Source organism: Tetrao urogallus, assembly GCF_951394365.1.
Source record: "Tetrao urogallus genome assembly, chromosome: 4".
Taxonomy (NCBI): domain Eukaryota; kingdom Metazoa; phylum Chordata; class Aves; order Galliformes; family Phasianidae; genus Tetrao; species Tetrao urogallus.
The window spans coordinates 19,988,992-20,012,383 of NC_136817.1; the positions used below are offsets into that span (position 1 = coordinate 19,988,992).

Here is a 23,392-nt window from a genome sequence, read left to right on the forward strand (position 1 = left end):
AGCGGTGCCAGATCCGGCCCCGCCGTACAGCCCTCGCCGCTCAGCCCGCCATGGGGATCCGCGCGATCTTCGTCTTCGTCGTCCTCCTCGCCGTCGCCTCTGCCCGCCGCAAGCTGTTGCTTTTCCTCCTCGACGGTTTCCGCTTCGATTACATCGACGATGCGGAGCTGGAGTCCCTGCCGGGCTTTCGGGACATCATCGGCATGGGAGTGAAGGTGGACTACATGACCCCCGACTTCCCTAGCCTCTCCTACCCCAACTACTACACGCTGATGACGGGTGAGTGATTTGCTGCCGCGATGCTCCGCGCAGAGGCAGAGGGTGTCTCGCCTACCTTTCCGTATACAGCACTTGTGGGTGCCCCGTCGTGCTGTTAGCCGGGAGCCTGAAGGTACGCAGCTTAGTGCTGCTGCTGTAGGTGAGAGGATAACCAGAGCGGTCCCGAACCGGGAACGCTGCTCAGAGAGGGTTTTACAGCGATGCAGGGCTCCTCGCCTTGCCTGCTGCGCTCTAAACGCAGAAATAAGCGGAAAGCAGTGAGCACGGGGCTGCTCAGCCAGCTTTCAGTCAATAAAAAGGCATGCGTAGTGGGGGGGGGGAACAGAGGCACTAGGAAGATGCAGGGTGCAGCTGCACCATCCCTATTGGATAAAGGCACCCTGAAGCCAAAATCTAAGTACATAAAGAGCCAGAAAAGTTTTTCTGGAGTTTCAGATCAGATCCTTTCTCTGTGGTGATCTGACAAACAGGGCCTTTCAGCTATCTGGGAACAGTGAGGAAGTCCAATTCCTCCTGGGTTGGTGGCATCTTCTGCTGCCTGCAGAACAATGCACAGCCCAGCAGTCTGTATGCTGCTTGCTGGGAGGGCAAAGAGATGCCATTGTAAGACAGGACCTGACATCAGTGGTGCCCAGCTTGTTTTGAAACTGCTTAACTCTCTCCTCCCCATCTTGAGAGGAATGCCTATCAGTGCTCATTTCATTGAATTAATTGATTCTATGAATTAAAAAAAAAAAAAAATAGAAGTTGAAAACTGTTAATTTAAGTCTGCCACTCCACTGTGGAGCATTTCATTTAGGTGTATGCATTACACTTCTTATTTGTGAAAAGCCTGTGGATGAAGTCACTAAGGGAAACAGGGAGCAGCTGCTTTCTCTCCTTACCACAATTTGTCATCACACCGGTTAAGTGCATGTGTGTAGAGTGAAGTCCATCATCAACCCTTTGAAGGGTTTAGTACTCACAAAGGGGTTTTGTTTTAGGCAATGAAGCATGCCTACCAGACTTGTCATGTTCTAGGGTACCAGTTTCTAGTATGAAGTCATGAGATAGAGCTCTGTCTCACACACTGTCTGAAGTCTCCTGACCTTCATGACATGGCTCTCCATGCAAATAGAAATAACCTGCAAACAGTAATTAACATTTGTGGTGCATGAGCCACAGCACTGTTAAACAGTCAGCAAGAAATGAGGACTGGATTTAGGTGACAAACAAGCCCAGAGGAAGATCTGAGACTGTTCCTGAGCACTCGGAGTGTAGGTGTATGTTTCATAGAATCATAGAATCTTTTGAGTTGGAAGGGACCTCTAAAGGCCATCTGGTCAACCCCCTGCACTGAACAGGGACACCTACAGCTCCATCAGGTGCTCGGAGCCCGTCCAGCCTGACCTTGGCTGTCTCCAGGGATGGGCTACTTCTCACTACTTCTCTGGGCAACCTGTGCCAGTGCCTCACCACCCTTAGTGTGAAACACTTCTTCCTTATATCCAATCCGAATCTCCCCTCTTTTAGTGTGAAACCATTTCCCCGTGTCCTGTCACAGCAGACCCTGCTAAAGAGCCTGTCCCCTTCCTTCTTAGAGACCCCCTTTAGATACTAAAAGGCTACTCTCAAGTCTCCCCAGAGCCTTCGCTTCTCTGTGCTGCACAGCCCCAGCTCTCTCGGCCTGTCTTCATAGGGAGCTGCTCCATCCCTTGGATTAATTCTGTGGCCCTCCTCTGGATGTGCTCCAACACATCCACAACTCTCCTGTATGAGAACCCCCCTATTTGGACACATTACTTCAGGTGAGGTCTCACAGTGCAGAGCAAAGGGGCAGGATCACCTCCCTGACCTGCTGGCTTCTGTTGATGCAGCCCAGGACACAGTTGGCTTTCTGGGCTGTGAGGACACATTGCTGGCTGATGTCAAGGTGCTGTCCAACCAAACCCTTTTTATCAGGTTTAGGAGGTGCTGAGGCAGAAGGTAGACATAGTGCTGCTGGTGGGGGTGAAGCTGTATGCTGTCCAGGCATGTCCAATCTGATCTCACATCGGACACTGCAATTTGTGGGGGTGCCTGTAACTGACTTTTCTTCCCTTAGAAACTGGCACATGCAGGACTTAAAGGTTACTAGTTTGTTCTCAGAAATCAGGGACTACAAGGTCAGTCTAATCTGTATGTCTTGCCTGAGCCTCTGTATCACGAGCAACCTTCAAGTTGCTCTATCTTCGCATTTCTAAGAGCCCTTTCATAATCCGTAGGCGTATATTCAGTAAATCAGCTTGAGAAACATCTGCACATTCACAGCCCTATTTGCTCCTTACATCCCACCTCTCACTCTGAGCACTCTGTCCCTTCTTTCCCTATGCATTCACTAGCCTGTGAGGAACCACATCCACACAGGCATGCTCGCAGCCCTACTCTGGGCTCACTGAGAGCCTAGGCATGAGATACTGCAGCTGAGATGCGTTTCCTTCTTTCTCCTTCTATTCTCATGAACAAGGCCTCTCCTTTCTGTGCTTTGCCCTTCACCAAGTGTCTGTGTGAGCTTTATGCATCTGGAGCGGGGTGGTTCAAATCAGAGAAGCATTTAGGTTGGAAAAGACCTTCAGGATTACCAAGACTAGCCATCAGTCTACCAAGGGAGAGTTCTCTGAGCTTTAGCAAAAGATGGTCTAACCGAAAACTGATGATGAAGAGGCATGGATCTAAAAAGCACTAACAAGCAACATGAAACACACCCCATTTTGCTGGCAATACTTACTAGCTGCAGTGGGAGAAAGAGCACACAGCTTAGGTAATGCAGTACACAGAGTCTTGGTGAAAGAACTGTTAAATGTTGAGAAGTGTGGAGTGGAGATGACTTTCTATGATCATGCCGCACTGCATGACAGTGATGGGAAAGCTAATTGAAAACCTATGGTGGTGAAATGGAGGATTATGAGTTGCTAAAACCGATGCATTCAGGGAATGATGGGGTAGGATGACAACCACCAGGCTGAAATGTGACCAGGCCAGAGGTTTGGGCTGTTAAGTGCAATAAGCCATAGAGCCCTGCCAGAGGTGGGACTGCTCATTATAGAGAGAGAGTAAAGAGAAGAAAATCTTTACTGCTAATCCTCAAATTTGAGTCATCCTAAGACAATACTATTCCATGTTGATCCTCCTCATACTAAATTAGTTCTTCCCCTAATTCTTCTGCTGCTAATCTACATCCTACCTGATGTCCTAATTTACCATTCTCCATATCTGATATTGCAGCTTGATAGGTTTTTTCTTTTTTCTTTTTTTTTTCTACTATCACAGAGTTCTGTGATTGCAGACAAGAAATTAGCACAGGCAGGAAGGCATTCTGGCAACAGAAATATCCTTGTTGTGGGCAAATACCCTTTGAATCAGTGACCAAAGCTGTGAATAAAAATACTATAGAAAAAATGATGCCTTAGAGCAAGAAGTTTTCAAGGCAAATTTTATAAAAGTGACAAAAGCTCTCTAGATACTTGATCCCCTTCTACAAATTTAATGGCACCCTGAAATTGTGTAAACTAGAATCTTTAACTTTATAAATCTGCTAACACTGAGTAGGCTGGAAGACAGTTGTGCTCACATGGCCTGCAATCCAAGTATATGCAAATATACTCCCTGGGGAGAAGTGGGGTCGTGTTAGTGATGGAAAGCATCACTTAAATGGTGAAATAGGCAAAAAATATCACTGATGCTGTGTTGGAAGGAGCTCTGCTGGACTAGAAGTAGGTTTGGCCACAGAGGGAAGAAGGAACACAGATTTGCCCATCCAAAAGACTCACTTAGTCACACCCTGTGTTGTTTTGTTTTGCAAAGAAAGGAGTTAAGATCACAAGCCACCTCAGGATCTTATCCTATGGAAAGTGCTTAGTGCTTCCCTTTCTCTGTCTTGGCATGGTTCTGCTGGGAGGTTTCCTGCCAAAGTAAATGGAAAATCTGAGGTCTCCATTCACAACAGGAGTCATATGGGGAGCTGTGCATGCCCTTTCTCAGGAGAAAAGTTGCTTACATTGCAGAGTTTTAGAGGCAGACACAGGCAGTTGGTCCTGCTGGGGCACCCCAGCTCTGCAGTCCCTCTGGCATGGCTGAGGCCAGGCCTGCACCATTTGCAGCTGGTGTAAACATCAGCACTGTGCCTGAGCTGGAGACAGGGACAGGATTCATTTTCTGAGATCCCAACAACAAATGCAAGCCTTTCTGGTGGCTGTGAGGGGCTGTGGGCCTCTTGGCCTCTATGGGCAGCATAGTGGAGAGAGATCCTGATGGTGGAAATGGGTGCACGGAGAGCAGTGGATGAGCAGCTTCCATGCCTCTCTTCTGAGATGTCTGTTCTTGCAAGGAGGCTGCAAGACCCCATGGATCATGTGAGATAGAGGAGGAAGTGGAGCAGAGGGCATCTCAGGTCTTCTGAATCCCATGTTGATGTCCACAGTCTTTACAGAGCTGTTCCACTGCCATAGCTCGATGTACTCCCATTTTCCTGCCAGTACAGCCCATCCTGTTGTACACTGTGCTGCTGGTGTGCCATGCAGAACTGCTCACCCTCACATGCACATTTATCCTGTGGTGGTCTCCTGGCTTACAGCGTGGCACTGCAGGCCTAACATCTACACAGTACCTGCAGGGAGCCCTGTCTGGTGCCTTCTCCAGGCAGCCCAAGTTATGGCTGTCTAGTACAGATGGAGGATAGGGATTGCCATGCTTAATTATTAACTGTCACCACTGCGTGTGTGCCCTTTAAGTTCTGTCAGCAGGGAATGTGGCCAACACCAGCAAAATGTGAACACAGCCACTACCCCACCACAGCACTCTCTGGGAGCTGAGAAAGTATGTTTCACTTTGGAACCTGCTCTTTCTCTCGCTTTCAAACTGCAGAGCTACATACACGTGTAGTGTATGTACTGCATAGTGTATGTACTGCAGTGTAGTGGTGTAGTGGTTAGTACTGCAGTACTCAAATGACCTGGCTCTCATTTTTGCTGGTGAAGGTTTCAGTGGATGTCTTGTTTCTGCTGTCAGGTTAAACAGAACCTGAGCTCCAGCTTGGTCCCAGAAAGCACGAGGACATCTTCTGTTCATCACCTAAGCAAGCTCTTACACAAGGCAAAGATAAGAAGATAAGAGAATTTTGAAGAGCCTAGTTTTTATGTTCTTGGTTTTTTTTCTTTTTCTTTTTTTTTCTTTTGAGCTTGCTACCTTAAAATATATCCCTCTCTAATGGTGCAGCCAGCAGCTCTGCACAGTGCTGTGCTCCAATCCACAAACCGCTTAAATCTGAGGCTGCTGAGGCACAGGAGTTGCAGATCAATTAATCCCCTCTAGAAATAAATAAATAAATGCTGCACGTAGCAGATTTTTGTGTCTTTTGGAGTGAACTTCTTGTATGTCAAGTTCTGGGTTGATATGGGCTACAGTGTTTCAGTTTTGGATCAGTATGTTCCTGAAGGCCATAAAAAATGGATAGGCATTGCCAACAGGCTCTTCTGGGAGCATAAATAGTCTGCTCACATCCTGCATGAACTGTTTTTGCTTGGGGACTTGCAGGTGGTAGGGCTGTTTCATCAGGATGAGGGTTCCCACTGACTTCTCATGGACTAATCACTCATCTCTGGATTAGTGTGATTCCAGGGTTAGGCAGCAATCAATGATATGAGACATCATGCAATTCTACAGACTAGCACGATAGCTTGGGAGATCTCTTCTACTCCACTGTAGAAACTTACAGGACTTGTGCACAGAGTTTTCATGGAGGAACTCAGTTCCTTTTCCTGGCTCTCTTCCAGAAGGATACAGCAGTTATAGTCCTAGGAACTGTATGTTTTTTCATTTTCTCTGTTAATTGAGGAAGGGTTGTTCTTTTACTGCAACTGCAGTGACTTTAACTCATGACATCTGTCCACTGTATTTGAGTTTTGCCCTGTTTCTTCTTCTGAAACTCTAAAGTTAATATTTGAATACAGAGGAAAGTAGCAGTAATGGAATCAATAATAAACTCAGCGTGCTATGGTGACCACGTAACAACACGTTACTATTTTGACAATTGTTAAAAAGAGGGATCACCAGAGGTCATTTTCTCAGGCTGGGGGAAATAAATTACAGCAAAGGATGTAAAAAAAAAAAACTTGGGCTGCACATGTGGCTCAAAATAAATTTGAGAAATGACCTTAATTCCATGTATAAGTGTCTTCAGAATAGAAATCCTAGCTATTGCAAGGCTTTTTAATCTAGTGAGTGAGGCATGAAAGTGCCATGGCTAAAGATTAACACAGGGCAAAAATCAAATTAGAGAGCAGGCATGCTTTTTGAGTGGCATTTCTTGATGATGAACATGGGGATGAACAATGCAAGGAAGAGATTGATTAGTTGGCTACTGATGTCTTCCAAAGAAATCTGAGGTCTGCCTGGGACATCATCTCCAGGCAAGCAGAATATCTCTGCGTAGTGTTACATGGTCCTGTCTGCTCATCTGGTGTTCCCTCTTGGCTCTGTAAGTCTGTAAACTTGAAAAATATTTAGATTTAGATGGTATTTTAGATTAGTTTGAATCTTTCCATGCTTTATATTGTGTGTGTATTGCAATTATTTGTTGCTGTAGAGGTTCTCCAGGAGCACAACTAGCAGCATATAGAAGTACTTTGGAGTCTGGCATGCACTGCAGATGCTTCCAAAACAGCAACTGAATCACATTTCTCTTAAAACACTGAAAATTGCTGCCTTACAATCTTGTAAGTATCTTTTTTTGTGTAAAAAGAGCTGGAGTCTATAGAAGAATTAACTCATCTAATGTGGTGTTCAGGATACTGTCCTCTGTATTGCTGCACACACATAATGAAACTTTGCAACAACGCTACAAAGAACAATCTCTGCTCTGTTCCTTAAAGAGGTGAGCCAACTGACAGTAGACCTCAAATCCTATAGGGGGCTGACATCAGTAGCAGCTGGAGCTCATTGTTTTTCTATGAAAGCTGTACTGTGCATCAAACAGATGTGTGACCTCCCAGCTTCAGCCCAACCTGCAGGTTTCTGGGGCTGGCAGCAGTTGCTGGCTCTGCAGGTTGATATATGGCTGGGAGTATGTGGGCTTCAAGGAGCTGAAGAGACGAGGCTGTCCTCAAAGTAGAAACTTTCATTTTTGAGGCACTACAGAGGCTTCCTACTGGTGTTTTTTTTAGATTTACAGTGAAGTAAGTTCTTGGCAGCCTGAGGAGGACAGATTACTTCCCCTCCAGTCCACCAGTTTTCCTAAATTAAGCCTGTTTGTTTTAATATGGTGTATAATAGAAAGGAGAAGCCTGTTTGTTTTAATGTGGTATATAATAGGAAGGAGATTTTCAAGATCCATTTCAAGGTCACATGTACACTAAATATACAGAGTCCTCTGCTTTTTTAAAACAAGCATACTGAGGTTATTTCAGTTCTGTTCACCATGCTTGTTCTCACGGTAATCAATGTCTGTAATCTGGATCCTTGAAATGCCATGAGTCACCAGATAATGATGGTGGTGCCTCACAGATACGTTAGTTGTTGCTTTTTAAGATGAGGAAATCATTATCTTCCAGTACAACTTAATCTCTAATGTTTCTTTTTCCATTTTTATTAGCTCACTTGCAGATTAACTCTTACTGTACTGTATCTTCTCTTCTGACAGCGATAAGGCAGCTTTCAACCAATACATACCAGTGTCTTGTAATAGAAAGTTGCCCAAATACTCCCAGTGTGCAGTAAGAGGGCTTAAAAATATCTAATGCAATGAGTGCTGTCCAAGAGTTAAGAACAAAGCATGTTCACGCTTTTAAAAAACACAACAGTACCAGCAAACAGTAATTGAAATTAAAGTAGTATGTAAAGGTTTTAGCCTATTTCTGACTTGTATGAGGAAAACCAATGTGGACCATGGATTATTTCAAAGAGGAGAGAGGGACCCTTCAAACAAATAGGCTGGAAGGGCCCCACCCTGGTTGCACATCTGGACCTTCTGTGGGTCTGCGGCTTGCAGCTAAGGTATGTGCCAGGAGTAGGGGGCCTCTTGGCTGGTTCTGGTGACAAAAAGAGCCCCAAGGAAGCGAGTACTTGGTTTAGTGGGACAGCATGGAGGATGGAGAGGGCCGCTTGCGCCGGCTGTGTCCTGCCCGATTCCCTCTGTCCTTGCCAATGTGCAGCTTTTAGGCCACTTGAAGGATGGTGGCCTTGCTCTTCATTATTTTTTCCTGTATTCTGAGAACTGTTACTCTGTTGTCTTAAGTACCAGCACTGAGCAATGCACGCACTAGATGAAGCAGAGGACAAATGTGAGTTTCCTGAAATTCCTTCTAGAATTCTAGATCACACTTCTATCCTTTCCTGTTACGTACTGCGGTACTGAGGCTGCGTGTGGGCAGATGTCTTAAAATAGTCTCGGACCTGGCAGATGTTGTATGCAGAGAAGCCAGAACTCAGCCCAACACATGGCACCTCTGTGGCTGCTGCTACAGTGAGTTGTTTGAGCTGGGAGAGTCCCTTCTGACCACAGGTCCTTAAAAGTTGGCAGATTCCAGCTGACCTAGCTACACATTCTTTCCATACCATTTATCCTTCCAGAGGCATCTTTTCAGCTGACTTGCTGAGTGAGCAGGTGGTAACGGGTGTGTTGCCGGTGGCATCTTTCTGCTGGAGAATGTAGGTCTGACGGTGCTCTTTTTATTCTCCCTCCCCAAAGGTCGCCACTGTGAGGTTCATCAGATGATTGGAAACTACATGTGGGACCAGAAGATGAATGTTTCTTTCGATATTGGTGTGAATAAAGAAAGCCTCCTACCTCTCTGGTGGAATGGATCGGAGCCTTTGTGGGTCACAATGATGAAAGAAAAAAAGAATGTTTTCATGTACTACTGGCCAGGTTAGTATGTCAAAAATTAATACCAGTTTTCCTAAATTAAGCCTGTTTGTTTTAATGTGGTGTATAATAGGAAGGAGATTTTCAAGATCCATTTCAAGGTCATGCGTGCACTAAATATACAGAGTCTTTATGGATGTATCTTTAAGCAGTCTGTACTCCATAGGGTGGCTTTTTCATGCACTACAGCTCTGAAACAAGAATACTTTACTAATCACTTATGGAAATGAATTCTCTTTTCTAAGCCATAGGCAGATTGCAGATTTCCTATGGCTTAGAAGAGAAAACGACTCAGGTGTTACAAGGAAGTAATATTCCACCAAAGATTATCTTTAGGGCCATTGTTGGCTTGCAGAGCATCTGCTTCATCCCCAGCTGCTCCTGCCTTCAGTCCACCTGTATCCCTGCTGTGCAGAGCAATGCCATAGACCATATCACTGATCCAAGCTAAACAGTAACCATCCTTTCCCAATGTTTATTTGTTTTTAACCTGAAACTTAGTAGCTGAGAGCTGAAGGCTATCAACTTGTATTATGAAAGTAGCAAAATCCCCAGTGGAAAGCAAAGCGTTTATTGGTGAGCAGGAGTGAGCACCATTCTCATCTTCCTCATCACTAGCTTTCCTGAGATCAGTTTCTCCAAGCATGAGCCACCAATTTGGAGGGATTTGGCCTTTGCATTCCTGGTTTGTTGGGTACTGGACTATTGAAATCACTAAGGCTCCCAGCCAACCCATCTCTGCCGTCTCAGTGTACTCTCTCCAGGAGAAAGGAACAGTTTTAGGAATGGGAAAGAGGAGCAAACCAAGATGAAAGAGGTTGAAAAGCTAGCCAGAGAGAAAAGCTCTGAGAGTGGCAAGATTGGCTTGTGTTCTCAAAGGATTGGAATGGCAGAATAGATAGAACATGAATATCCAACCTCTTGGCCTGCCTGGGCCACACTGAGCAAAGAGGAATTGTCTTGGGCTGAACATACAGTTGCTCCAAAAGTAATACCTCCTATTTATTTCTGTAGAAACTGCAACCAATACAAAGAGCACAGTAACACTATTTGGTAAAGGAAACTCCCAAAACACTCTTTTCCAACATAGCCACCACCATCAGCTGTGCATTTTCACCAGTGATGAACAAGAGCCTGTTTGCTGTGCTCACAGCAATCTTCACCAGTGGAGTGAAGATTGTGAACTACTATCACTGTTGCCACTGCTGAAACGCACCACTCACTACCTCACTGTGCTCGCACCCACTGTCTCCAAAAGCATTGAGAAAGTATCAATGAATGTTTTTTTTTTCCATGTGGAGGAATTCAATGACACCCTTTTGCTTTGTAGGCACTTCCATGCCAGGCACCATTTTGTCAGAGTGCCCATCTGCTGCCATCTGTCATATGACAACAACATGTAACAGAGTATTGGTGTGAATGTTCAACCTCTACTGCCATACCACCACCATTTGCTTCATACATCATAAGCTAATGTAATAAAACAGGAGGCATTACTTTCAGAGCAACCCTCATAAAACGTACAATATCATTACTATTGAAGTAGCAAAACATTTTATTTTTAATATATATTTTTTAAACATTAAAAAAAGCGAGGAATAAAATCAGTAGGACGTATGACCTTGTTGCTGTGAAACTAACACGTCAGGTGGGCTTGATGGTGGCAGCTGCAATTCCTAGTGAGATCTCAAGGTGTTTGTCTGAGATTTTTGATGAAGTTCTATTTCTCCTCTGCTTCATCCTTGACAATTTTTCATAAATGTGCACACTGCCAAGGGCGATGACATGAGTAAGGTGTGGTTGTGAAGTGAAGGATATTTCTCTCTGGTAAGAGAGGGCTTATGAAAGTCTGGTGAAGAGACATGATCAGATTTTTGAGTTGAACATCTGATTGCAAGTCTATACATTCTATTTGAAAGTTCTCAGGTCATCTATTTATATCAACTGAAAATGATGTCACAAACATAAACTGATCACTTTTTTGGCAATCCTGAAACCTGTTCTCAAACTCCTTTATTGGAACAAAAAGCCTGGTGGTGCATGTTCTTTGTTGTTTGTTAACAGGAACAGCAGGGTAGTGCCAAATTCATTGCACTTTGTTCTGCAAGACACTATTTTCTCTCTAGCTAGCAGTCATTGAAGACAATGACCCAAACAAGAGTGATCAAATGTAATGGAGATGTGTTGTAAATGCCAGAGAGCTAATTCCCAGGGTCAACTTACTTCACTACCATTTCCTCATCAGTCCCAGTTCCAAATTTGGAACCCGAAATCTGCTGCTTCATATCTTTCCCTCTCTTGCACTGGTGTGCATATTCAGTGTTTAGACAAAGAAAATCTAAACCCCAAAACAAGGGGACACCAAGCAATGGGTTGTTGAATGTGAACATTCATTTAATCATATCCACATCTGAGCGTAAACACAGCCAAGTGGGCAGAATTAATTTGGGCCATCCTAGACCTAGAAGCAGAGGATCCAAAACTCCACTGCACTGAGTGTCCCAGTGCTGCTTGTGCCAAAAGCTCTTGTGGTAAGCATTTGGCTTGTAGAGATGTTTTTTATTAATGGCAACAACAGTCTTGCTTCATAGATGAGCATCGTGTGTTTATCAGGCATCATCTGCTCTTCAAGGCACTCCTGGGGAAAAAGTTGTGTATTCTCTGAATGTTTGATCACTCAGAAAAACACAATAGCTAACACCATATTGAGGTTCATTTTTCAGCATTGTGTGCTTCAGCTGAAGTGCAGTGACGTCTTTTCTAAATGCTGAAATGAGAGAAAGGGAAAAATAAACTCCAAATCCAACCTTTTGTCATTTGAGCACAACATTTTCCAGACCATGGAGCTAGTCTGGAAAGTTGTCAAAACTTTCTGTTATGACATGAAGTATCCAACTGTTAAATTAATGTTTAGAAACACAATTTAAAATTGGCAGAGGCTCAAGTCTCAATGTCAGATAGAGCGTATGTATCATTGCGAAAGAATTCTTTATTACTGCTCCAGTGAAGTTTTGAAATAAAGGTTTAATTTCCTTTACAAAACTATGCAGAAAGATATTCAATGTTAGATCTCAGCACATACAACTCATCTATTTGTACTTGAACCAAGAAAAGTATAACATTCCCTTTGGCTGGCTCCAAATGCTTTCAAATATCCTTTCCCATTATATTTAAATGAAAAAATTTACCACCTGTCCTAGCCTCTACCAAGATACAATGTAATTACTAGAGGGTCTTCAGAGGCCAGTACTTTGGAATTTTAACAAGCCTGAACACCACAAATTCAATTTTAAGTTCTGTTTAGTTCTGTACAGAGGCAAAAAATCCACAGCAAACCTAACCACAAAACCCTAAACAAACAAATGAAATAGAACACTGTCAATGAACTCCACGCTTTTTGTCCACTTGTTCTTTCTCATTTACCACTGAAGAGGCCAAAATTTACCTCTAATTTTTGCTGCTTCTGTAGGCTCATATGTCATGTTCATCCCTTGACAATCCAGAAATAGCAAAGATATCAGAGCAAATAAAATTGTCCAGGTTCCCAAGAAGTTGATGCTGTCAGTTAAAATTATTATGTGAGTAATTCTGGAGAACAATATCTGAGAAAATTATAATCTAGTGTCAGTATCTGAAGAGGAAAAGTCAACCTATGAGCAACCATCCATCTAATCTAGAATTCTAAGCATCAGTTCTCAAGTTAGCCATGACTGCCTTGTGTTTCCAAACACGTCCTTACTAGAAGAATGGCTTTGGATCCAGTCTTTTCCAAGATTTCCCTTCTGCCAGAGAGGAAACTGGCTGTGAAGTTCCAGTTCAGTCCTGAAATGCTAGCAAAACCAAAGAGGATTACTGCATTACCTCTAGTATACGAGGTGTCTAAAAGCTTGTGTTTTGCTGCTGGCAGCACCTAGGACATCATGCAGAAGAATGCATTTGAGCAACTAGATTTTACACCTCTGATTGTAAATTTCTTTGGCTCTAATCCCATCCAGGTAGATGTCGTATGAGGTGTGCAACCATATTAATTACATGGGCCTGCTGATAGGTACGTGCTTAGCCAGAACTGAAGATGTAAAAGACTGGAATGACTGCTGTAGCAGAAGAAACTGGACTAGAGTTAGATCCTTTAGAAATCTGTCTCCCAGCATTTTAGCATGTAAACTGGATGTCCCTTCAAACTTGCTGTCTGTTTTGGTAGCATTCAAAGGCATCAAGTTCCTAAAAGTAGGCTGTCCAGTCACCAAAGGCCTGTTTTTAACAAGTCGTTGCCTAAACAGGAGAGACGTAGTGTGGACAGCCTAAACTGAACAAAGCCAAAAGGTGTGGTGTTTCATCTGTTGCAATACTACATCCCTTGCAATTGCCTGTTGCGACTCGCTCTGCAATACCAGGTCTCTTGGTCAACTTATTTTGCAAGATGTTTTCTTTTCCCTGTATCCCAGTATTGCATCTCAGCAATATGAGCTTCTGCAGGCTGAGGTGCATGACACAGACAATTTCTCTTTGCTGAATGTTCCAGTGATCAAAACACTGTGAAATGTCTCGGAGAAGAGCTCTGCAATTTGCCCTAGTGCTCTCTCTAGACTTACACCTCCTTAATTCCTCCCAGCCAATGTACCGGCTTCTGACAGTCCTTAAGCCTCTCTTTCATCCCAAAGGAATGGCATAGTGACCTAAATGTAGGCAGATTCAGTGTACCACTTAGAGTTGCCTTTTTGACCCGATGGTATTGCTGTATACAAAGTACATTTTTCAAAAGATCTATTTTTTCTCTTGCGCCCCAGTAACCTACCAGTAAATACATAGCTCTGATGGGAGCACTCTGGGGTTCTCTAAACATATTTTGCATGAATCCAGTGTTTCTGAAAGCTCTGTTCTTTTAAATATTAATGTTATTCATCAGCACAGGAACCAGAGAGCAAAAGGGCAGAAAACCACAGAAACAAGTTTTTGTGTGTTCAGGGCTGTGTTCTCCTGTAGGATTTGTTGCCACAAATTTCTGGACTGTATTTTGCAAGGAAGGCTGCAAGTTACCAAGAGAGTTAATTGGTTTATACTGTTTCAACAAGATCTCCTGGGAAACAGATTTAATAGGGAGTGCCAGAATCACATAATAAAATATGTTTTATAGAGGATATTATGATGTAAGATGCAGTGTGTCTAAGTGGAAAATATTTGCCAACCTTCGAGGGAACGTCATCTAAATCTACGGTGTTGGAAGTCTGGAAATGAGGATATGTGGCCAGAGCAGTTAAGATGGAAACTAGCGAGTGATTTAGGTGGAATTGATGGGCCATGAGGGTACCAGAGTTTTGTGTCCTTGGAAGGTCATGCTTTCCCTTTAAAGAGGGAAATAAAATGATCCAATGTTCCATTTGCTGCAAGCACTCATCCAGCAAAGCTCTCTCCCCTTTTCCATTCCCAACCGCAAAGTTTCCAGCATGGAAGGTGTAAGGTAAGTAATGCCACAGGGAATTTACTGTGAATAACAGTCTGTGGGGTCTGAAACGAAGGTGAAACTGCAGAACATATCACATTTTTCATTCATAGGTTGTGAGGTTGAAATCCTTGGAGTCAGACCAAGTTATTGCCGCGAATACTTCAGTGTCCCATCAGACCAAAACTTTGCGGATGCTATCAGCGATGCTCTCGAGGCTCTCCGGTACGTCATTAAAGTTCTGCAGAAGTTCTTTCCTTTCCTAAAAGTGAATATTTGGGTTTACTATGAGCTCTAGGGCAATTTTCAGGATTAGCTTCCACATAGGAAGATGAGATTCAAGAGTAGATTATAATACTGTCGTAGAAACATGACTGTATACAGGAACAGAGAGTTACAGTAAGGTCAGAGGGAAACACATGTTCCTTTTTATTGTGAGTAGGTTACAACACAGAGGAGACAACCTGACTTATTGTTCCAAACAACTTCAGTATCAGGCTGTGAGAATCTCTCCTCTGACCTACAGTAGTAGACTTTGAAATGCAAAGATTTAGAGAGCGCTCTTAAGACATTCAGCTCTGGTCCCTTGTTTACAAGAACAGTGTTTTGGCTCCTTCTGCATTTTAAAACATCTGAGGCACAATTCTTTTGGATTAGGCATTGATTCTGTGTAAATACGAGTGCTATGATAAGACATCTCTCAGCTGGCTCTGAGGAAAGCAGCATGTTCCACACCCAGCATTTGAGTTGCACCATCTCTTATCCAAAGGTTAGCAAAGAAGAATTCCTTGTAGCTTGTAAAATTACATGCGTTGAGACTACACCACTATGTGGGTAGCCTAAGCCTTACCTTTGCTTCCTCATTTAAAATCTTGTTGGTTCCATCTCCTACACAACTGAATCTGAAAAGTCTAGTATGCAGATGCTGAGGGTTACTTGCCCTTGACAGAAAGGCTCCAAAATGATGGGAGAGCTGCTGGGGATATGGCTTCCAGCTGCATGCAGGGTCCTGATGCAAAGGTGCTTGCAAATTAATGCCATTTACAGCAGAAGGCTTATAGGGAAGCTGTCTCAGAACATGTGAAAATCCACTGAAAATGTTTCAATAGCTATTTCACCTGGAGTCACAAGGTTATTTGCTGCAGCTGGCAGTGAGAAAAGCAGGGATATGCAAGTGTGGGCAGGGCAGCTTGCAAGAGGTGAGAGCCAGCCATTTCAGAAAGAGGGCAAATCTATGTTACCGTGTTGTCTGCAGCAAGCTTCCCATAGTGCCCAAATCCTACAGATCCTGCAGGAGCTGAGGGTGGTTTGGTCTCTGAACTGTTTCTGTTTGCGCATTATCCCCTCTAGAATTTCTGCCTGGGTTTCTTTCTCTTTCCCTAAAGCCTCCCTTATGTCTCTTCCCCATGTAGAACTTCAGGGCTGTTTCCATGAAGGTTGTGTGGTGCCTATAAAGGGTGTTAATAAAATAAAACCCTTCTTGGTACAATTATAGATGCTGTTCAGCTTTCCTTAGCAAGTTTTCCATATCAATTTCTTTTGAAATTTACTGATGATAGGAGAATACAGCACTAACATACACTGAAGCTGTGAGTATGGTTCAACATGCATCACTAGAGCACTGAGCCCTTGTTGAGAAATCTCTCCATGGTCTAAGAAAGACCTTTTGTTTTATTCAATCAAGATTTTTCTTGGTTTTTGTCTAGATCAAATGGTCTTTTAGTTGCAAATGAGAAGCCAAAGCAGTTTCAGCAGTGAAATAACAGGCACTGCTGCAGAAGAAAACTGTTTAAGGAAATTCAGGGAGGGCATATCCAGCACAGAAGTTACAGGGTTACATTTTAGAAATTAATTTGTGTCTAAGATAGATGGAAAGTAACACTTAAAATGAAATTGAGTGTGGAGAGGACTGCTTCTTCTGAATGGTTTTAAAACCACGTAGGATGACTGACAGAGATGTTCCCACCAAGGCAGAGACATTCAGCTGCCTACAGGACGGCTCTTCTGCAAACTCACAAATGTAAATGATAGCTCCTAATTTCATTCATTCAGTCCTTCACCTCCATTTTTTGTCTTCTGTCTAACTCTTCACCCCAGACTACCAGCATGTCTTTAATAAGAGAACCCAGACCTGTTAGATCATCACACAAAATCCTCTTGTAAGGATCCTGATCTGGATCAGGGCATATATTGTGGATGGCACAACCTCTCACATATTAAGTACTATAGAAAAAGACTGTGTTTGAACTTCTTGAATACAAATTTGTGATTTTATCCGCAGAGCTGCTCTCAGCAAGCTTTGCAGTGAACTGTAGAGTGGTCATGAAATTGTAATTAAGCACTAATGTATGTGCTACTAATTGGGCTGAGGGGCATTCAGTGCAAAAATGTGTAACCAACCAACCTTGTGCAACCCTGAGATCACCCTGGTTTTCTTCCACTCATTGATCAGATTCCTGAACAAAAACTCCATCTAAAATCTCACCCCAAATTGCACTACGTGGGTTTCTGTAGGGTCACGGAAGAGCCTGTCCTTTGTTGACGTAAGTGGTTTGGAAGACCTCACACAGGAGAAAGCCAGAAGAATCAAACTGTAATTAAAGCATATTTTACTTGTAGTTCCCACAGTCCTTTTAAAAAGGACACTGAGCACAGAAGTCAGTATTTTTTCAGTCTGTCATTAAGCGACAAGCTGCCTTTCTAATCTGAAGACATAGCAGAGGGCTCCAGTGCTCTAAGTGCTGGTGAGGAGAACTAGATTAACTCTACTAAGGCTCCCAAACCACCCCCACACGCATCATCCTCTCATCTTCCCTCCAACTTCCAGCAATGGCAGCGCTGAAATGGCAGCTGTGTACTACGAGCGCATCGACGTGGAAGGCCACCACTATGGCCCCTGGTCCGAACAGCGGAAGAGTGCTTTGAAGGAGGTGGACAAAGCCATGAGCAACATGATCACGCAGATTAAGGTCAGCGGCGTTGGAAAACCGAGTTCTGGAGGCATTTTGTTTTTCTTTGTGCTGTGATCTGTTGCTCTGTAGTAATGACAGTACCAGCATCTGCTGTTCACCATGCGTGTGGCCCAGAATTACCTGTGCCTCTTCCCAAAGTGTATGTAATGTTGCCATTCCAACAGGAGTTGTTAGAGAAACCTTTTCAAAGCTGGTAATTAATTGAGACCATAACACAGCCTTCAAAAAGCTTTAAAAACTGCTCTTTGTGGCACTGTGAAGAGCCTGTTTAATGCCTGTTAATTGGGTGTATTGGCAGTAAACTTTTATTTCCTTCAAAGGAGAGGCTCTTGATACCATGTGGAAGGTAAGACACCATTCCCCTGATTCATATTGTTGTAGATGGTGATATAATCCTCCTTACCCCCATAGCCCCAGGAGGCCATACACCAACCTACGTGTGGCTGTTTATAACTCATGTTGCTGGCTGGAATTTATAGTGGGTGAGTGAATCAGAACAGCTCATTTTGTAAGGTTTATGAAATCTGACAATTAACTTTAATGGTAGTTTTTATGGTACCACTCAGAACTCTGTACATGAAGCTTTGCTTAAAAATGTTATCCAAATTATTTTGTGGTGAGAAAAGGAAGATAACAAGCTTTTGGGTAAATGTCAATTCTATGGATACTTCTGCTCTCTTTTCATGGTGCTAAGTACACATCAGAGTTCTCTATGTGTTTTTGCAGAGAGAGGAATATATTTTTCCATTTTCACAAAATTATAAACTTGTAACACCAAGTGACTGTTCTAGGAGAGGAAGTGGGAAAGACCTTTGGTGGTACTGTGGCAGCCATTTTGATCTGTAGACAATGAATAGCCGGTTAAAATCCCATTTAAGACTAATGTAGTCAACCATTTCTGGGGGCTGGGATGTAGAATCTGGCTATTTGGTGGGGGGTTGAGAGTATTTTAGCTAATCTCTTTCTGGTGCCAATCCCTTAGGCTCTCTCAGAGCAGCACGCGGGAGCAGACAGCCACTGATATTGGTGGTGGCCAAGTTCACTGCATGTAGGATATTTTCGGCCATGCTACTTCTGATGGACTTCCACTAAAATCAAAGCAGGTCAAATGGGATTTAAAATGTACCAGTGAGCACAGACAGAATGAAGCCTGGCCATAATAGTTGTCGTGCACTCACTTCACAGAACAAGGGCCTTCAGCATGACGTCAATGTCCTCCTGTTCTCTGATCACGGGATGACAGACATCTCTTGGACAGACAAAGTGATTGAACTGAAAAACTACATCAATATGAGTGACACAATACAAATGAAGGACCGAGGTCCTGTTGTGAGCCTTTGGCCGGTTCCAGAGAAGCACACGGAGGTATGTGAAGCTTGTTGGTGCTGGTCTTTTTTATTTCATGTTTCCTTGATTCTTACGACACTTGTTTCTTTAGTATGAATGTAACATCCAAATTCCGTCCTCAGGGATGTGGCTCTTCTCCATGGCCACTTTGATCCTGTGACTTTACGCTCTTGTAACAAAGATTTCCAGAGGGAATTCACACCAGACAAATTAAAAGCATAATGTTCCACTATTATTTGGTACAGGCATGAGTTTTCAAAGCCCACCACTATTTGCTTCTGATAAATAACTGGAAGATTTTTTTCAAAATTTTGTATATATTAATCAATTTACTGATTCAGTAGCTGGGATTAGCAAAAAATCTGGAAGAGGTCAGGCATCTTTATTCCAATAAATACCCTTAGAGATTGAGGAATCAGCTCATATAGACTAGAATTACCAAAAAAAAGAGCCCATTTTTACAATATTCTCTTTGAAGAGTTTTGATGAATAAGCATGTTGGGTGAAATCCATCATTAAAACTCAAGGCTAGAACTACAGGATGTTGAGAGGCAAATTAAAACAATACAGAAAGAAATATGGAAGCCACTTAAAAAGAATGAAAATGCTGCATCTGTAACTAATTCATTTGTGAATTATAGCTGAACCAGAATCCAGAGCTTGACAAGTCATTATTGTTATCCTCAGAAAGTAGACAAATGGATGTGCAAGCAGGGAATCCTCACTCCAATTGAGAAATGTTGCTTTCTATAATATATTTTAGCAAATTCCAGTGCATTGTCAGTCATGCAATTTATTGAAGAGAACATCTGCCAATTTTTTGCACCCGAAGAGGCTCTCCAGGATTTGTATAGATGGGATATTGTGAACATTTTAAATTAGTGCCAGGACTGACGGTTTTCTTAGAGGCATGTGTGAGTCCATTGGTCCAAGTTCCTGCAGGGGATTACAGCACTGATAAAGTCCTCCACTGCCTTAACTTAGCAATCTCTGGTTTTGTAGGCAAGACCTTCAAACAAGGGCAAGTGTAGGTTGCAACTTCATAGAGACACAGGGTTTCATCCAACAAAGCTAGTTAAGCACATGTTTCTCTCTCATTAAATAGCCTAATATCCCCATCAAGAGTAAAATACAGTGCTTCACACCGTGTTTTTTTCTTCTTCCTTCATTTCTTTTTGGGACTTCTGACTGGAGTGCTGCCACTTCACACAAAATTAAGTTGATTTTCAGTTTCCTGAGAGTCAGATTCCGTGATTTTGATTCACTTTAAAGAATTGTGCTCAGGAATTAGATTGTATCATAACCTAGAGGTATTACAGTTAAGAGTTATGCCACTCTGAATCACCAGAAGTCCTGGTGAGTTAACAGGAGCACTCTCTAGTCCAAGCCATGGTGGGAAGGTTGGGCTGAGGCCCAGCTTCCCAACTACTTATAGGGTGAGGAATTTCAGCCTTGGGTGCATGTCTGAAGCACCCCGGTCAGACAGTGCAAATCTCCTGCGTGTGTATAAAAGCGTCACCTACGCAGGGCAGATTTCACTAAAAGAGAATATTCCTTTTTCTCATCTGTACTGAGTCCACATTGAGCCTTCAAGCATTTCTCTTCACCGTTTAGCTTATGGTTTCCCTCGATGGTTTGGTTTTATTAATCTGTCTCTAGGTTTATGTACTCACATGCATACATCTGTGAGTGCATGTATTGTAAGTACGCATAATGACCTGGTTTTCTATGTGTTTATGATCCAAGTCTTCAGAACCTCAAAAAACCTATATGGATATTTTCCATAGCCATCACCTTTGAGCTTGAGATTTCCATAGCCATCACCTTTTCAGTTTGAATGTCCTGATGACTAAGGGGGGATTAGCCATTTTAAAAAAATTAGGTGTTCTTATGGACCTATAGGTGTGCATATGCTCTTTATAGCCATGTGATGTGCTAACATTTGTTTTCTTTTCAGATATATCAAAAATTGAAAGCTGTAGAACACATGAATGTTTACAACATACAGGATATTCCAGAGAGGTTTTTCTATAAAAAAGGAAAATTTGTGTCTCCTCTAACTCTTGTGGCTGAGGAGGGATGGTTCATAGTAGAGGTAAGGTATTGAAGCAAAATGGGTAGATATCAATGTGAAAAGATGCCATACATGAACACAGTAAGAAGAACATATCAGGGGAGATTCAGGTTGAAATTTAGGAAAAACAGCTTCTCCAAAAGAGTGGTCAGGTGCTGGAGCAGGCTGCCAAGGGGGTGGTGGAATTACTGTCACTGGAGCTGCTCAAGAAAAGTTTAGATATTATACTAAGGGACATGCTTTAGTGGGAAATATTGGTGATAGGTGGACAGGTGGACTGGATGATCTTGGAAGTCTTTTCCAACCTTGGCAATTCTATGATTCAATGATCATTTTTTTGCTGGACATTGAGTCAAAGTATTACATCATTTAGTTATGCTGACAGCAATGCTTACATCAAATATTGCTGTGAGCATAAGAAAGCCTAAGGGCATGACAGCTATGCTGAAGCTAGACAAAGTTAAATCATTAAGATGGGTCCTTAAAATAGACTTTCCAGTTCTCCATAATTTGCCATTATAGTTTTGTTGATTTACTCCTCTTCTTTCTGCCAGTTCATCTGCCAGTTCTGCTCTGGCCAGATGTGAAAAGACTGTTCCCATTATATAAGATCTTGAGATCTTACTACGCTTCCTTCAGCTCTACTTCCACTACTTTTTCTTCCACCAGCCTCCCTGCTCACCAGATTCTGTCCTAAAAATGCCTCATTTCTCCCAAGCCCCCTGGCCACAAGAAGGATCAGACATGGGTTATCTAGAGATATCTAGAGATATCTAGTGTGCACATGGCAATTCTGAGAGCTTGTTAAGCAGATAATCTATAAGATTTGTACATAAAGAAATTTACATACCAACATATTACTATACATTCATAATAATAATAATAACAATAAGTTTGTATTTGTATTGCTAACAAATTTTGCTGCTGTTTCCCAGAGCAGGGACAAGTTGCCCTTTTGGGAGAATGGCACAGGGAAGAGGGAGGCCTGGCAGAACGGCTGGCATGGCTACGACAATGAGCTGATGGAGATGAGGGGCATCTTCCTCGCGTATGGGCCAGGTACCATGCCATCATCCCCAGCCCTGCCAGGGACATGGCTGGGGCTGCTTCAGCTGGGCATTCTGCTGAGCAAATGGATAGTGAATGAAAACATCCAAAACAAAAGTTTTTGCCAAGTTATACTGTAAATGATATAGATTGTAATTATCAGATATAACAATGGAAATCATAATACATATTACGTTTAGCACCCCAGCCTCTTGGCTAAGCCCCAGGAAGGGCAGAAGAGCCCTTGCCCCCACATTTCAGCAGTGGAGCCCGCAGCTGCACCCGCTGATGCCTCTCTCTACTGCTCTTCCTGCAGATTTCAGATCCAACTACCGCGCGCCTCCCATCAGATCTGTGGATGTTTACAACGTCATGTGCAGCCTGGCAGGAGTGCAGCCACAGCCAAACAATGGCTCCTGGTCCAGGGTGGAGTGCATGCTGAAGAACACGGCTGTCCGCGTGCCACTCTGCACACGGAGCGGCTGTGTGCTGGCACTGACTCTGCTCTTGCTCTTCTGGTTGCTCTGATCCCCAAACAATGTCGGTCAGTGTTGCCAGCAACTTGATTCTTCTTTTTTTTTTTTTTCTTTCTTCTTCCTCTCCCTCTCCCCCCTGCAAGAATTTCTTCATTTGAATAATAGCTTCCTTACTAGCGTGCTGCCCTCACCCATCTGCTGTGCTGCACCAGGCGTGAATCTGACCACACTGGCTTTTACACCAGTTTTAATGCAAAGCCAATTTGTGTGCTGCTCTAACCACAGCCAGAAAAACTGGTGTTGCTGCTCTGAATTTACAACACTGGTGACAGGAGCAGGATTCAGGCCAGCTACCAGCCACATTTTCTGGTGGGTGCATATGGATATCCCTGGACATCAGACACATCTTACCCAGCAAGTTTAACAGAGAAGCTGACCCTGGCTGCTGGCACTGGGAAGCTCAGGCATATAGAGACAGACCTCGATGAATTAATCTGAGCTCTTTCAAGTTTGTCCTTTACCCCAGCAGACCTCCACCTTCTCACAATGCCAGCCAGGCCCAGTCTAAACAGACCAAAGAGCCATGCTCTTTGCTGAGTGATTTGAGTGCCAACAGAGTTAGATCAGGAGGAGAGCAGTGAGAGCATCCTACCTCTCTTAGTCTTTCCTCCTTCACTTTCCCTTAAAGTGAGCCCTGGCACTGCATGCCCTCAGGACAGGGTTTGCATCGGGGAGTGCAGCTGGAGAGGGGGATGGAGAGGGAGAAGAGTGATGGAAATCCTTCACATCAAAAAGAGGAAGAACTTGTAATGGCACCTGGACACCTAGCACTCAGGACAAATTACAGTGAGGAAGCCTGCCATTTAGCAGCCTCTCTGT

At 43.3% G+C, this 23,392-nt stretch overlaps 1 protein-coding gene across 1 annotated transcript; it reads left to right on the forward strand.

Moving 5' to 3' along the window:
• Positions 1 to 50: 50 nt before the first annotated feature.
• On the forward strand, positions 51 to 22,565 carry ENPP6 (ectonucleotide pyrophosphatase/phosphodiesterase 6; the record flags this gene model as incomplete). The annotated part of the gene is made up of 8 exons (XM_079534081.1): positions 51 to 279; positions 8,981 to 9,160; positions 14,711 to 14,822; positions 17,425 to 17,566; positions 18,755 to 18,934; positions 20,874 to 21,011; positions 21,926 to 22,049; positions 22,354 to 22,565. The coding sequence occupies 8 exons, from the start codon at positions 51 to 53 to the stop codon at positions 22,563 to 22,565; spliced, it is 1,317 nt and encodes a 438-aa protein (XP_079390207.1).
• Positions 22,566 to 23,392: the final 827 nt, after the last annotated feature.